Source organism: Oncorhynchus clarkii, chromosome 20, assembly GCF_045791955.1.
Source record: "Oncorhynchus clarkii lewisi isolate Uvic-CL-2024 chromosome 20, UVic_Ocla_1.0, whole genome shotgun sequence".
Taxonomy (NCBI): Eukaryota; Metazoa; Chordata; class Actinopteri; order Salmoniformes; family Salmonidae; genus Oncorhynchus; species Oncorhynchus clarkii.
Genome location: NC_092166.1, coordinates 11,618,566 through 11,630,213, shown reverse-complemented (window position 1 = coordinate 11,630,213; position 11,648 = coordinate 11,618,566). Strand labels below are relative to the sequence as shown.

At 45.7% G+C, this 11,648-nt stretch overlaps 1 protein-coding gene across 1 annotated transcript; it reads left to right on the top strand.

The window, feature by feature from the left end:
- Nucleotides 1-313: 313 nt before the first annotated feature.
- LOC139375894 (angiomotin-like 2a) lies at nt 314-10,354 on the top strand. Its single transcript, XM_071117842.1, has 10 exons — nt 314-483; nt 1,165-1,983; nt 2,512-2,626; nt 5,610-5,754; nt 5,990-6,079; nt 7,053-7,524; nt 7,690-7,791; nt 7,945-8,102; nt 8,477-8,608; nt 8,959-10,354. The coding sequence occupies exons 2-10, from the start codon at nt 1,229-1,231 to the stop codon at nt 9,045-9,047; spliced, it is 2,058 nt and encodes a 685-aa protein (XP_070973943.1). The 5' UTR covers nt 314-483; nt 1,165-1,228; the 3' UTR covers nt 9,048-10,354.
- The last annotated feature ends 1,294 nt before the right edge of the window (nt 10,355-11,648 follow it).

Sequence of the window (11,648 nt, the reverse complement as noted above, 5' to 3'; positions counted from 1 at the left end):
TTAAGTCTTAGACATTGTCCGCATGTTTTCATCTTTATGACATGTTTAGGCCTATGTACTCCTGCCTGCTTATTTCTCTATAATGAATCGCTGAGTTTTGTTTATGATCAAGAACAAATGCATAAGCATTGATGTTCCAACTCCATAACACGCCATCCTCATGGTTGTGAGTAGAACTGCAGTTATTCAGTTCGTCCTCCACCTCCCCCATTGGAACCGTGTGGTTTACGCTTTTGATCCCCGAGGGACCTCGCGCGCGCTACATTCCAGGCATTCCGACTTCAGTCTCTGCTCAGTTACTTATTATCTCTCTGTGCTCGACAACCATGTCAGTGTGGAGCAAGTTCCGAAAAGAGTAGACCACAAAACTCCTTCTGGAAGGACGAGAACGATTTAAACGAAACATTGTGGATTACTTTGGCTTAATTTATTTTTTATTTTTAAGTTATTAAAAACGTTTCGCTGGAATGCGAGTGTGAACTGGTAAGAATGGTTACGTGTGTGTGTATGGGAAATGTGCGCTTTCGGCTATTTTGTAACATTTAAGCCTTGAATTAGCCATTGTGCGTAAACACAAGTTCACAGAAGTTATATTATAGTTAATCATTTCTGTGTACGCTACACCATGAGCACTTGTTGGTTCCTATTCCTAAAACTGTTTCTATGTTTCTAGAGCTATTTGCTTGGCTCCTCTGTTAGAATGGAATTTCAAATGCAACTTTTCCCTTCGTCGCAAAGTTACTTCTATGAAACTTTTCATGAACAACAAACATTTTATCCATAATGTTGTGGATTTAACAAATGTGTCAATTAATACTGTATGCGCTTCACTATTTCAATTTTAAAAACAATTATTACTACAAGGCAATGCATGGAATGACATCACTCAAAAGTAGTGAATATATTGTTGATTTTTACTTGACTTCCTGTAGGCCTTGAGGAATGTATGGGCTTAAAAAAATGAATATTAGTAGTTTTTTGCAGTCTACATTATTCTACAGTAATGTTTTGGATGACCACACAACATTTGCGTTATCATGCAAATTATTGACTGGCCTCCTGTTAATGTTGTATATGATCAAGTATCCAGTTTTAGGTGTAGGCCTACTTGCCAGTTCTTATTACCTGTATTCTTATTGATTTTCATTGTTTTTCATATTCCAGTTTCATGGTCATCCATAAACACCTCGTCTACCCCTGATCACCAGCTTCGAACAACGGAACCAACATGGTGTCTACAGAAGAGCCGTCTGGCACGGTCCTGCACCGCCTCATCCAGGAACAACTACGCTATGGCAACCCCACAGATGCCCGCACCCTCCTGGCCATCCAGCAGCAGGCACTGCGCGGAGGCAGTGGAGGGTCCCCTGGCGGAGGACCAGGGAGCGGAGCAGAAGAGGGCCACAGTAGAAGCCCCCGCTCCTCCCTGGAGAGCCTCACCCAGGAGGACTCCTCATTCCTCCAGTTGTCCACCCGTCAGGAGCCCCAGGGCCAGGAGCACCATGGAGACTACCAGCACTCGGAGAGCAGCTACCAGCTCTACCAGCTCCACGGAGAGGAGCTGCCCACCTACGAGCAGGCCAAGGCCCACTCCCAATACCTGGCTCAGCATTGGGCACCCGCCCCGGCCCCCCACAAGCAGCTCCGCGAGGGGACCTTCCTGCGTGATGCGGACTACCGTGCAGCGGAGGAGCTGATTGAGTTAAAGCGAGGGCACGTGCGGTCGCTCAGCGAGCGTCTCCTGCAGCTGTCTCTGGAGAGAAATTGTGCCATGGCGAAGTCGGAGGCGGCGAAGAGCTCCTCACAGAGCTACCCAGAGCTGGGTTACTACGCCCCCCCACAAGGCCTCCAGGACCAACACATCCCACACCCAGAATACTCATCGGTTACCATTATGTCCCAAGGTTATATGCCCATCCACGTTCAAGAGCCCCAGTGTGTGTACAGGGACATGCCCCAGTCACTCCAGATCCAGCAGCACAGGTACTAAGGCATTTCAGCAGGTGTGTGTGTGTGTGTGTGTGTGTGTGTGTGTGTGTGTGTGTGTGTGTGTGTGTGTGTGTCATATAGAAAGATCATGCAAAGGTGTACCCACCATTTGATTGTCATTGCCCTGAATCAACAGCCATCACACATTTCATAGTGTGTTAATTTCTGTGGGCAAAGCCGTACGCATAATGGACTTCAAGCCGTGTGTCATTGGCTATATGTCATCGGTGCCTTGCATTCCAAACCTCCTAGCATGCGTTGTGAGTCATTACATGCGCAGGTTGGAATTCCAATTGCCTTTCTGAAAACACTTTGGAAGCCAACCTACCTAGGGTGGAGTTGATGTGTTCATTCTAATATAGGGTGCTTGTAATACCTAGGATGCCTAACAAATGTAGGTTGCTCACGTAACCACGGTTCTATGAGCTAAGGGGCTATGTTAGTCACACTCATCGAAAGACTGTTGTAGTTGTAAATCTTTGGATATCTAGTGAACTCAACAACACACGTCCCTCCTCACAGGTATGCGGGCCCAGGCAGATTTGAGCCAAGGCAGATGGACCTGCTGGTGCTGGAGAACGAGAGGCTGAGACAGGAGCTGGAGGGCCACCGAGAGAAGGCCTGCCGCATCCACAAGGTGAGAACCGTTCTCCTTTTTTGTCCATCTCGAAGATGGCGACATGACATTGGAATGGTTTGTGCCGTTGTATGCGTGAAGGACTGATGTTAATTTTGGAGGACCTATTCACGAGATACAGGACAGGTGCATATCAGACTTTTTTTTCATGTTTTCCTCGGTCATCAATGCATGATGAACTTTGAGTTACACAAAACACTTAACTTCTCAAGTTGGCATGCCCATACTGAATAACAAAGTACTGAAGTCCACAACATGTGCCACTTAATGAAGGGAATGGAGGAAACACAAGCCAAGTAGCACTGTGCAGCGACCCCGGGAGATCATTACAACAGCTGCTACCATTGGCTGTACATAGAGACCCCATAGAGCCCAGAGGCTGTTACTGTATCCACACTCCCTGCATTGTTCTGCAGATGGGGGTCGTGCGTATGTGCTTGTGTGCCCTTTAGTTCCAGAGAGGCCATAGATTTTCGGTCCTATCCAGGGAATGTCAGACAGCAGTCGATGGGTTTGTGACCCCTGGCACAGCTGACATGCTCAGAGAGCCGAGACAGAGACATTCTGCTTGCCGTGGCAGGTGGCAGGTCTGTGTGTGTCAACTGAAAGGACTCTATTGTACTTTGATCCCACTGCATTTTCACTTTTCATCAATCATCCTTTTTTTAATCCTCTTTTACTGTCATCCTCTTTCAACCCCATTTGTTTTCGTCACTTTTCGCGTCTCTTTTCGCGCCTTTTTATTGACCAGCTCATAAAATGTTCCTGACAAAACTGTTTACTCCTCTTGACAACCCCATGTCAGTATGTTATTGTCTACTATTATGAATCAAGATGGTGGCAACAACACTGACTGATAAGACTTCACCCATTTATCTTGGTAGATAGAGCTAGATTGAGGACTCATCTTTAAAATGGTGGAAGCCCTCGATGGCAATGTCCATGCTAAAACGGGTTATATCCATCTTTCTATCTCTATGGTGAATGCATAAACTGCTGCTGGTCTCCTTTTGGAGTTACGTCACCCCGCCCCTCGTGCTCCCTCAGCCTTAAAGAATGATAATTAGCAGGGTTGGAAAGTTTCCCCGGACTGTCGGGCCACAGGCCTGAGTAGACATGCCCGAGTGGCTGCTGTAATGGTGGGCGTCTCTACTTTTCCACTTCTTTGCCTGTTTCTGTTTCCACAGGCACAGGCATGCACACCTTTCCCACACTGGCAACCTGCCCAGACCTCCATCTCTCTCTCTGTGTGAGTGAACTAGCCACACCTGAAAAGCCAGCGTGATTGTTAGCTCCCAGGAATGCAGATATTAATCAGCCACACACACACAGGGAGTGGTGTTTGCTCAAATTCCTCTGGATTATACTCGTATAGTGTTTGTACTGTGTAGCCTACATACTGTGTGTATATGTGCCCATATGTACAGAATGTGCTCCCAGGGATATTTATGTATATATGCCCATATGTATATACAGTTGAAGTTGGAAGTTTACATGCACTTAGGTTGGAGTCATTAAAACTCGTTTTTCAACAACTGGAGGTGTACCTGTGGATGTATTTCAAGGCCTACCTTCAAACTCAGTGCATCTTTGCTTGACATCATGAAAATCAAAAGAAATCAGCCAAGACCCAAGAAAAACAACTGTAGACCTCCATAAGTCTGGTTCATCCTTGGGAGCAATTTCCAAACGCCTGAAGGTACCACGTTCATCTGTACAAACAATGGTACGCAAGTATAAACACCATGGGACCACGCAGCCGTCATACCGCTCAGGAAGGAGACGCGTTCTGTCTCCTAGAGATGAACGTACTTTGATGTGAAAAGTGCAAATCAATCCCAGAACAACAGCAAATTACCTTGTGAAGATGCTGGAGGAAACGGGTACAAAAGTATCTATATCCACAGTAAAACGAGTCCTATATCGACATAACCTGAAAGGCTGCTCGGCAAGGAAGAAGCCACTGCTCCAAAACCGCCATATAAAAGCCAGACTACGGTTTTCAACTGCACATAGGAACAAAGATTGTACTTTTTGTAGTAATGTCCTCTGGTCTGAAACAAAAATGGAACTGTTTTTCCATAATGACCATTTGAAAGGTTTCGAGGAAAAAGGGGGAGGCTTGCAAGCCGAAGAACACCATCCCAACCGTGAAGCACGGGGGTGGCAGCATCATGTTGTAGGGGTGCTTTGCTGCAGGAGGGACTGGTGCACTTTACAAAACAGATGCCATCATGAGAAAGGAAAATTATGTGGATATATTGAAGCAACATCTCAAGACATCAGTCAGGAAGTTAAAGCTTGGTCGCAAATAGGTCTTCCAAATGGAAAATGACCCCAAGCATACTTCCAAAGTTGTGGCAAAATGGCTTAATGACAAAGTCAAGGATAAAGTCAAGGTATTGGAGTGGCCATCACAAAGCCCTGACCTCAATCCTATAGATAATTTGTGGGCAGAACTGAAAAAGTGCGTGTGAGCAAGGAGACCTACAAACCTGACTCAGTTACACCAGCTCTGTCAGGAGGAATAGGCCAAAATTCACCCAACTTATTGTGGGAGCTTGTGGGAGGCTACCTGAAACGTTTGACCCAAGTTAAACAATTTAAAGGCAATGCTACCAAATACTAATTCAGTGTATGTAAACTTCTGACCCACTGGGAATGTGTTGAAAAAATTAAAGCTGAACTAAATCATTCTCTCTACTATTATTCAAACATTTCACATTCTTAAAATAATGTGGTGATCCTAACTGACGCAAGACAGGGAATTTTTACTAGGATTAAATGTCAGGAATTGTGAAACTTGATTTTAAATGTATTTGGCCAAGGTGTATGTTAACTTCTGACTTAAACATATTTCTACGCCTGAACCAACACCCCCACCCCCTGCATCTCCAACGCATATAAAGATATTAAACCAACAAACAAGATGGCTGACCAAAAATGTCCTCCTTTCCCCTCTTCCTTCTATCTGTCCATTCAGTTGGAGCAGGAGGTCCAGAGGGTATCCAAGGCCCATGAGACTCTGCTGCAGGGCAGCTGTAAGAGGGAGAGCCTGGAGCAGACCTTGAGGAGAAAACTGGTGGACGAGATCAGGAGGCTGCAGGAATTCAACAGAGACCTCCGAGGTAAGGACTACAAATAACACAAGCTCTCTGGTTTGTTAGACAATGACTGGCCAGGCTTGTTTGTATTTCGTTCATGCCCCAAAACTGGTCCAAAACCATTTTGGGGGATTATAATGGTTTATATTCGAGTGGGACTGGTGAAAATATTTCCATGCCACAAATCTGTTTTAGTGTAAGTGTATAGCAGTTTAAAAATGCTTCCAGTTTTCCTAAACTTTAAATATTTGCGTTACAGAAAGCCTGGAGAATGCGAGAACACACGCCACCAAAGAAGTGGAAGCTGCCGACCACAACCAGCGCATCATGACCAAACTGCTCGAGCAAAGTAAGTGTGTCATCCATTCCATCTCTCTCACACCACTCCAAGTCTTAGACCTTCAGCCATGTCACAGGATTGGAGCATAGCACGGCACCTTGTAGCCAAGCTACATCCTCTATGCAGGAATTTTAGTTGTATAACCTCCGCTTATCTGGTGAGAACGCCTCAACAGTAAACACATGTAGCCTAGCGGTTAGAGCATTGGGCCAGTAACTGAAAGGTCGCTAGTTTGAATCCCAGAGCAGATGAGTGAATTGGTCCATGTACCTTTGAACAAGGCACTTAACCCTAATTGCTCTATCATCGCTGGTGATAATGGCTGACCCTAACCTTCACTCCCCTCTCCGAGGGTGTCTCGGGAGTTTAGATATGCAAAAAACAGGACAAATAGAAGCACCCACCAAATTATTATAATGTATTATCAGAAAAGGAATTATTAATGACAAAATACAGTTGACCTAACATCAGGTTCCTAGGGTTGTTGATTTACGTTGTCATTTTAAGCAGTGGGCCTTCCCCAAGGCTAGATGGGGTTGGAGGTGTACGGCCTTGGTTGGAGGAATGTTTCTTGTTAAGTGGGTCAAAGGGATAGGGGCTGCCCGCATCACTTCCTCTTCCTTTCCCCTTGACATTCCACGAGTGCTTGGGCAAATGAGGACCATCTGCCACGCTGGGACGTATTAGCAGGGTTAAAGCGATGGTGGTGTGATGGCTTAAGACAGTCCAAGCTCTCATTTTCAACTTCGAAATAGCTCCATGTGGCCTTAGACTAAGACTGGTTTTCAGGTCTCGTGTTCAGCCCAGTACACAACACTAGCTTTTCATTGACGTATCTTCCAAATGTATCCTATGTGTGAATGTTGTACAGTTTGTAGCTTTTTGGCTATACCATATATAACCTTCTCTTCTACTCTTTCTTCTCCTTCTCTTCTCTCCTCTTTGCTTCTTCGCCCCTCTTCTCATTCTTTCCTCCTATCAGACGAGGAGCAGCAGTTTGAGCGAGAGCGTGCAGAGCGAGAACTCCAGCGGCTCCGCAACTCCGCCGAGGAGCAGTGCCTGAGGGCTGAGCAGCTGGAGGAGGCCCTGGAGGCCCAGCGGTGCAGGGGACGGCAGCTGGAGGAGGAGCTGCGCCTCAAGCGGGCCTACGTGGAGAAGGTGGAGCGGCTGCAGAGCGCCCTGGCTCAGCTGCAGACCACCTGCGAGAAGCGTGAGGGCCTGGAGATGAGGTTGAGGACACGCCTGGAGCAAGAGCTGAAGAGCCTGAGGGCGCAGCAGAGGCAGTCTCACCCGCCGGGTGTGACTGTGGGCCCCCTGCACGAGCGTCTGAGGGAGAGAGAGGAGTGTATCTTAGCCCTGGAGGCAGACATGGTGCGCTGGGAGCAGAAATACTTGGAGGAGAGTACCATGAGGCAGTTCGCCATGGACGTGGCCGCCAGCGCCGCTGCTCAGAGGTGAGGGTCAGAGGTTAAACGTTAAGGGATTGATCCCTCAAAGGTTGTATTCTGTATGCACATACAGGAGAAAACATTTTCAAAACATGTAGGCTAAATGCGTTTTTATACTTTACATTTTTACCTGCATCCATTTCCTAAAATAATGTATTTCCTCTGTTCCAGAGACACAACCATCATCAACCATTCCCCCTGCCACTCTTCCAACAACAGCTTCAATGAGGTCCTGCCTGTATCTGACTACAGAAACCAGGAGATGGAAAACCGGTATAAATATTACTTTTTTTTTCTTTAAATCTATATTATTCAGAATGTATAGTATTATTGCTGTTATGATACTTTGTATAATAAGTTTAATGTACTTTGTTGCATCAGATGGCGACGATTGGAGATCTGACTCAATATTTCTCCTGTCAATAGGATCTGTGCTCTCTACACCCAAATTCTGGAGAAGGATGCTGTCCTCAATATCCTACACCAGCATTTGCACCAGGAACAGATCAAGAAGGATGGGTCTTGTTTGCCTGCCGCCACGTACACTCCTGTCAGCACGGCCAAGTGCACCAGCATAAACAAAAGTAAGGATGAGGGTCAGAGACGAAAAAACCTCATAACACCTTTTTTTTAATCTATTACTTGTGCTTCTACATCTGCATTGCTTGCTATTTGGGGTTTTAGGCTGGGTTTCTGTACAGCACTTTGTGACATCTGTTGATGTAAAAAAGGCTTTTTATAAATACATTTGATTGATTGATATTACTCAAGGGGTCCCTCAGGGCTCTGTTCAGGGGCCACTGTTGTTCTCAACATACATGCAACATAATCAAATATTAAGTAAGGAGTTATTGTAAAATATAATTATAATAGTAATGAGCATTGAAGTGGATTGAGGTTAGAATGACAGCACCTGTTGCGTGCCAGTGGCTGATCCCTTTCATGTACTGTGTTGTAGGTAAGAGTTTGTCAGACGACCAGACTCTCTCTCTCCTCCGGTGCTCCTCCCCAGCTCACCCCAGCCAGAGCTGTGGATCAGAGGATGGCGCTAAGGCCAAGGAGCCAGCCACTGGTTCTAACCTCAGCATTGGTGAGTAGTCTCTCTCTCTCTCACTCACACACAGTCGCCCAAACACCCAAACCGTTCTCTGTAACTGTATCACATGCTGTGCCCTGGCAGTCATTGATTTACCAACCATACTCCCATAGAAAAATCCAATCGGCGATGGCTCTGTAGGTTAGAGGTCATTTGTGGGCTGCCGGAATGTGCTATGTTGTCACACTTAGACCCGAGGATTGACTACACGTGTTTACCCGACTGGATCATCCCAATTTGGAAACGTCAGCATGTTTCTTTGGTTTCAGATAATGTACTGTAACTGTGGCTTATTTTCCACTGTTTCCACTCCTCTAACACGTTTGCCCTCTTCTATTTTAAAGACAACGCTGCTGTGCAACAACATTGTGCCTCCTCCTTGGACACATTAAGAGGCCTGGATGACTTGGAGGCAGTGGAAATCTTCATTTGAGGACGACTTTTGATCCTTGACAAGAGATTCACTCGAGGGTAGTGAACTCTCGGGAAGCTGTGCAGAGCAACTGACTACGCCAATGGTCAGAGTTTCTCTGAAAAATGGACGGAAGACAAGAATGTTGAAGAATGAGAGGCGTATGTGTGGAATAAGGGTGTGGGCTTTCACATTTAGAGGGGAGCGGTGCTCTTCCTCGATCTCTTTCTCTCTTAGCCAGGTGGCTGCAGGCTAGCTGTCTTGGTATATGAGACTGTGAAACTTTCGAGGTACTTGGGACAGTATTTCAGTTTTGTAACGGGAAACATCCCACTGTACTGTCAGTGTATGCCAAAGTATTTATATTTTCTGTGTACAACGAGTTCAGGAACTTATTCCCAAATATGAACTGAAAGCTTCACGCTTTTCCAAATAACCTTGTCTGTAGAATTTATCTTTGGACTTTTGACTGGCATTCCCTCCCCGCGCAAAAATGTGCCCACAATCTGGCCACATTCCTGTGCCATGGAATTCTTCAGAGTTAGGAGAACAACTCTCCCATCTCTATAATTGAATAAAAATGCCAAAATCTTAATGTTCATATTTTCCTTGGCCATATTCCCTAAGCCCCAGTAGCTGTCTCTACCACAGGAGGTTGGTGGCACCTTAATTGGGGACTGTCATGGTAATGACGAGTGGAATGGGGAAAAAAATACATAAATGCATGGTTTCCATGTGTTTGATGCCATTCCGTTTGCTCCATTCCAGACATTATTATGAGCCGTCCTCCCCTCAGCAGCCTCCACTAGTCTCTACAGATTTATAAATAGTTGTGATACAGTATGCAATGTATAGTCTGGTTTTTCTATTCCGACTTCTAAACATGAGGCCGGCGAGACCATTCTCAGCCTGGGGAGGGTGAAGAGTTTGTTTTGTTGCTTTTCACCGATAGTTTTTGTGTATTATTCTTCATGTGTATTTTCTGATGTGGTGAATCCGCTGGTCAGATTCACCACATTGATTAAGCTGCAAACTACACCATTTGGTTTTCGTTTACTGTGAGCCTTTTTCTGAACTAACAGGTTAATATATTTTATACAGACGTTTCTCTAATTATTTTAGATATGTTGTGTTATGAACAGAATGCCAAAGATTATTTTTTTTGTGTTTTGTAATTTATGTGCAGACAATCATGGGTATGTCCAGCTGTCCAACAGATAAAGCGTTGACCTCAAGCAGACATTTCTGTTAACTCCTAACAATATGAAGGTTGTGAATTTGAATTCAAACATTTCATGAAGCAATAAAATATTATAATATATAGCTCCTGTTTTACTTTGACATGTTTTATTCCTGGAAAAAACAACGATTTTGGTGTGTGAATTTGAAAATTTGTTCTGTTGGCGGTTTTATTTTCTTTACACTTTTTATTTCCCTCACTTTACCTCATCTTCTCTTGACACATTCATTCCTTCTCTCTAGAAAGGCCAAAACCTAGGAAGAAACCTAGAGAGGAACCAGGCTATGAGGGTTGGCCAGTCCTCTTCTGGCTGTGCCAGGTGCAGATTATAACAGAACATGGCCAAGATGTTCAAATGTTCATAAATGACCTGCATGGTCAAATAATAATAATCACAGTAGTTGTCGAGGGTGCAGCAAGTCAGCACCTCAGGAGTAAATGTCAGTTGGCTTTTCATAGTCGATCATTAGGAGTATATCTACCGCTCCTGCTGTCTCTAGAGAGTTGAAGACCGGTAGCACGTCCGGTGAACAGGTCAGGGTTCCATAGCCGCAGGCAGAACAGTTGAAACTGGTGCAGTAGCACAGCCAGGTGGACTGGGGACAGCAAGAAGTCATTCCAGGTAGTCCTGAGGCATGGTCCTAGGGCTCAGGTCATCCAAGAGAGAGAATTAGAGAGCATACTTAAATTCACACAGGACACTGGAGAAGTACTCCAGATATAACAAACTGACCCTAGTCCCTCGACACAAACTACTGCAGCATAAATACTGGAGGCTGAGACAGGAGGGGTCAGGAGACACTGGCCCCATCCGATGATACCCCCAGACAGGGCCAAACAGGAAGGATATAACCCCACCCACTTTGCCAAAGCACAGCCCCCACACCACTAGAGGGATAACTTCAACCACCAACTTACCATCCTGAGACGAGGCCGAGTATAGCCCACAAAGATCTCTGCCACGGCACAACCCAAAGGGGGGCACCAACCCAGACAGGAAGATCACGTCTGTGACTCAACCCACTCAAGTGACGCACCCCTCCTAGGAAAGGCATGAAAGGGCAATAGTAAGCCAGTGACTCAGCCCCTGTAATAGGGTTAGAGGCAGAGAATCCCAGTGGAGAGAGGAACCGGCCAGGCAGATACAGCAAGGGCGGTTCGTTGCTCCAGAGCCTTTACTGAAGAGATGAGTCTTCAGTAAAGACTTAAAGGTTGAGACTGAGTCTGCGTCTCTCACATGGATAGGCAGACCATTCCATAAAAATGGAGCTCTATAGGAGAAAGCCCTGCCTCCAGCTGTTTGTTTAGAAATTCTAGGGACAATTAGGAGGCCTGCGTCTTGTGACCGTAGCGTACGTGTAGGTATGTACGGCAGGACCAAA

What these genes read in the sequence shown, in the direction of transcription:
- LOC139375894 (XM_071117842.1), top strand. Translation starts at nt 1,229, where the DNA reads ATGGTGTCTACAGAAGAGCCGTCTGGCACGGTCCTGCACCGCCTCATC. An exon ending in CTCCAGATCCAGCAGCACAG is followed by an intron (nt 1,984 to 2,511) that starts GTACTAAGGCAT and finishes CCCTCCTCACAG; the next exon opens with GTATGCGGGCCCAGGCAGAT. An exon ending in AGGCCTGCCGCATCCACAAG is followed by an intron (nt 2,627 to 5,609) that starts GTGAGAACCGTT and finishes CTGTCCATTCAG; the next exon opens with TTGGAGCAGGAGGTCCAGAG.